The following is a 4,429-nucleotide window of genomic DNA, read 5'->3' on the forward strand; positions in this document are numbered from 1 at the left end:
ATGTCTCTCTGACCTACAGTAGACAAGATGTGAAATGATCTCTTGGTTGTGTTTTTACATTATTTGCATATTAAACTTCCTAATCCCATCACGGCTACAATATCCCCAGTCTGACAGTAAAGGATGCAGCCTGTTTGTGTGCAGACTCGTGCTGAGATTAACAGATGAATGTTAATGAAGATGAATGTGAAGGCCGCTCAAAATATACCTTCTTTTTTTTTTTTTAAACTGTCAAATAAAAATAATTTATCATTTGGCACTGACACTTCACTTTTAACACTACCATCGCCACTGGACAAAAAGCCATTCCCTAACTCATACATACATAATGTTGTTAGAGTCCGCTCATTGACATTGAGACAAAAAAATCAGTAAACTGCAAAAGCTATTCCAAATTACATGTTGTGATGACCTTTTTATGAAGAAAACAAATGAACCAGCTCAATTGTGAAAAGCAATTTATTTCTAATGTTATGATATTGTAGATTGTTTGATTGTTGAATCCAATTTAGGATACAGTAGTTGCATTTATTATTGACTTGGTTTGAGTTAAACCTTACACAGATAAATTCAGATTTTCACCCCCACCTCCAAATCCAGCAGCAGCTCTCAGTTGATTCGGGACAGTGCTGTACCTACATTGTTTTGGGATTGCAGGGGGCATTTTAATATGTGGATTTTCTCCCTATTTCTTGCCTATTTCAATGCTTAGGGATATAGTGGTGACTGCAAGTTACATTATTTTACATTCAGCCAAGCCTCATAGTAGAAATGAATACTTGCTGATTTTAATATTATGTAGGATTGAATAATTGATAATTATGGCAGCATTAAAAAGTATGAACTTGAACATGATGCATTGTAAATGAATACTCAAGATGCCCACAGGAGCTTTATTTAAGAACTGAACCACATACATCTCTTCCATCAATTTTCATCTCAATGCACCAGATTTCTTCTTCTAAAAAATGGTAAAATAATGATCAGACCCCAGAGCGACCCTACAACGGTTTGGGGTCAGAATTGTGACCTTTCTCATGCCACTTTACTTTGCAGACCTGAAATAATCTTCTGTCAAGGTGAAGTAAGTAGCTATTAGCCAGTGATACCCAGATTTTTAACTGTTTTAGAAAGATGTTACTTCCATTAAATATTTCACAGAAGGGATATTTTTTTCATCCCATCAATCAAGATTTCTGCTTTGTTATTTTCAGATGCAGGAATTTCTCAGACAGCCAAGATTTAACAGAAACAATATTCAAGTTTTCAAAGATAATATGGATCACTGGGAAAGATGGGAATATAAATCTTATAAAGTGTTGGGAGCATATTCAAGGAAATGTATATTAGATTCACAGTGAGTGTTGCCAAGTGGGACCCTATACAATGAGAAAAGCAGTGGTCCTGATACAGAGCCTTGATGCACTCCACCGGAAAGAACATGGCCCTCCCAAAGAAGGTGGTGGTGTTGAATTACAGGGTGATTTAAACGGCGTTCAATGTAAACAATGAAGTCAGATTGGTCTCACAAGATGTTTGGCTGTTTTACTAATCTATTTCTCATCTGTGTAGGGTATTGCAGTAATGACAGAACCAAGCTTCTAGCTTTACTTCATCAAGTCAGAAGTGTATTTTCAAGCTTAGTTTCTCAAATGTTTCTAAAATCTGTAATGGTGACTCTAAGTATTGCTGCAGGATTCTTCGATCTTTGGCTGAATGGATAAGTGGACAAAACTCAGAAGGAAGTTTTTCTTCCTCTCCATTGGCATCTTCATTTTCATGATTGTGGTTTTGAGATTCCCTGGGACATACAGGGCCATCCCAAGCCCAATCCGAAACCTGCGTCGGGTTCCAAACTCTTGCCCCCTACAGATATCTGACCAGACCATCACCCCCCTCAACAATACCAAGCACTTGCTGGTGTCGGCCTACATGGACCAGAGGGTGAAAGGTTTTGATATACGCATCATTGGCATATTCAGAAGAGACTCCGTCCAACCCCTTCACTGTCTTTTCTGCTGTGCTGGCCAGTTATCAAATACAACAACTCCAGCAAACATTAAAGAACACTCAGACAACTTTGGTTTTCCCTTTGCCACTACGGATGTCATGTGTCAGATTCCTCAAAACTGCAGGGCAACCCATGTGAGTCTCCAGACTCAGCCAGATAGTGTGAAGGTATCTGCACAGATGTGGCTCCCCATAAGAAACCGGAAGACCAGTGGGAAGGAGGAGAAAAAGATTGACTTTACAGTCTGCATCTCCAACCTGTTTGAATTCAACAACGCACTTCAGTATGCACAGACCCTGGAGATGTACAGGTCAGAACTTCACACAACACATACAGAATACAGTCAATAGACACAATAATGGCAACACCACCACAAAGCATGGCCTCAAATGAGCATTACAAGGTTCACAAAGGTTCTATTTATGGCAGGGCTGGACTACATTATACTGTACAGGTGTTGCTGTTATTCTCACTCCGGGTGGGGTGAGTAGTGTCACCATGGTGTATTCAAGTCTTTGCTATTTAGCCATGCTAACAGTTAAATTATTTAGCAAGCGTGATATCAGTCTGTTGGTCGATCGGTCCACCACTTTGGTCCAGACTATATATCTCAATCACTCTTGGATGGATTGTAGTTACATTTTGTACATCCAGTCATGTATGTATGACTTCGCCTTCATGCTTTACCTTGCTACAGGCTGCTGGGTGTAGACAGAGTGGTGATCTATAACACCAGCTGCGGCCCAGACCTCGACCGCCTGCTGCAGAGCTACAGCCAGGAGGGCTTCGTGGAGATGGTTCCTTGGCCCATCAACCAGCATCTGAATTCATCTCGTGGCTGGCTCTTCTCGAAGTATGGAGGGGACGTGCACTACTTTGGCCAGTTGGCAACACTTAATGAGTGCATTTACAGATCCATGGAGCGGTCCCGCTACGTCCTGTTGCATGACATAGATGAGATTATAATGCCATACCAACACAACAGCCTAACACCCCTCATGGACATGCTCCAAAAGCAGCATCCAAACGTAGGGTACTTTACCGTGTTTGTGTGCATTTGAGAAAGACATGATAAAATGTTTCATCAACATCCATACTTACTGATCATATTTGATATTTACTGTATGTTCTTACTTTCTTTCCAACTTTTACTGTATCCATCAAACTTGAATCCACGTTCTGCAGGTTGGGGTGTTTCTTGTTGAAAACCATATATATCCCAAGAAACCCTTTGAGGAAAGTAAAAGGGGTCCCCTGCCTCAATGGAGAGGGGTGCCAGGCTTTAATATTCTGGAGCACGTCTATAAGTGGGAGACCGACCGAAAGGCAGAGTACCATCCATACAAGTTGATAGTTCAACCAAGGTAAACAGACTTTTTAGTATGGTGCTTTAAAACTACCATATAGTAGGTATCGGCAGCAGCAGTCTGTGTGATTGTCAATGTGCTTCACAGGATGGTGGAGCAGACTTCAGTGCATTTAGTGCTTAAGAAGTTTGGTGAGCAGCTCAAGATTCCTGCGGAGTTGTGTCATATTATTCACTCTCCACTGAGCACCCCTTCTGTTCAGCCGCTGGAGAAGATCCACGTGGACACACGACTGTGGGACTTCAGATACAAGCTGACCCCAAATGTGAACAACGTGCTGAGGAGGGCGGGGCTGTTGCGTTCAGAGGGGCTCAGCTGATGGATGGTAGGGAGATTGTCATAATGTATTATTTATCAGCAACATCTGCAGTATTGTTAGCCATGCTAGCAGCATGATTCTATTGATGGCAAAGGTCCAGACTGAAATATCTCAATCTATTAAATCGATTGCCATGAAATCTGGTACAGACATTCATGTCCCTCTGGATGTAATCACTTTGGTAATTCTAGCGCCAGCGCTAGGTCAAAATTGTAATTTGTGAACACCTTGGTTTATGACTAAACACCTGCAAAACTTGACATTCCCATCAGCCTCACTTTGTGTTTAATGCTATCATGTAGATGTTAGCATGTTAAAATGCTAAAGTAAGATGGTGAAAATGGTGATATCCTCATGTTAGCATTGTTAGCATGCTGACATTACCATTTAGCGCAATCACTTTGCTTAAGTACGGCCTCCGAAAAGCCACTTACATTTCTTGACTTGGTTAATTAAGGTGAAGTTCGAGCAGGCAGACAATGATTTCACTTGGATCTCGTTGCAGGCTTTTCCATCACCCATCAGTTTGGATGAATGATTTAGTTTTTTGTCTCTGTTGTCATTTCAGTCTATGCTGCTTCTCTCCTCCAAAACTTCTCCACCACCAGTGTCAAGGCCCTCTGCAATCTGTCTGGTTGCTGTTTAGTATATCTATTGCTATAAATGTATGTTGTTGTAATAAAAGGAACTAATGTGTCTAACTCAAATAAGCCTTTTTGTGTTATGAAGATT

The 4,429-nt window shown here is 41.0% G+C and overlaps 1 protein-coding gene across 1 annotated transcript; it reads left to right on the forward strand.

Annotated features, from left to right (window-relative positions):
• The first annotated feature begins 1,716 nt into the window (after positions 1-1,716).
• Positions 1,717-3,697, forward strand: LOC139297920 (beta-1,4-galactosyltransferase galt-1-like). The gene is made up of 4 exons (XM_070920730.1): positions 1,717-2,321; positions 2,709-3,039; positions 3,197-3,375; positions 3,466-3,697. Exons 1-4 carry the CDS (start codon positions 1,717-1,719, stop codon positions 3,695-3,697), a joined length of 1,347 nt encoding a protein of 448 aa, XP_070776831.1.
• Positions 3,698-4,429: the final 732 nt, after the last annotated feature.

Source organism: Enoplosus armatus, chromosome 15 (genome assembly GCF_043641665.1).
Source record: "Enoplosus armatus isolate fEnoArm2 chromosome 15, fEnoArm2.hap1, whole genome shotgun sequence".
Taxonomy (NCBI): Eukaryota; Metazoa; Chordata; class Actinopteri; order Centrarchiformes; family Enoplosidae; genus Enoplosus; species Enoplosus armatus.

Bases quoted from the DNA above. Each gene is read 5' to 3' on its own strand.
- LOC139297920 (XM_070920730.1), top strand. From the start codon at position 1,717: ATGGATAAGTGGACAAAACTCAGAAGGAAGTTTTTCTTCCTCTCCATT. The intron at 3,040-3,196 runs GTAGGGTACTTT...CACGTTCTGCAG, and splicing joins TCCAAAAGCAGCATCCAAAC to GTTGGGGTGTTTCTTGTTGA. The intron at 3,376-3,465 runs GTAAACAGACTT...TGTGCTTCACAG, and splicing joins AAGTTGATAGTTCAACCAAG to GATGGTGGAGCAGACTTCAG.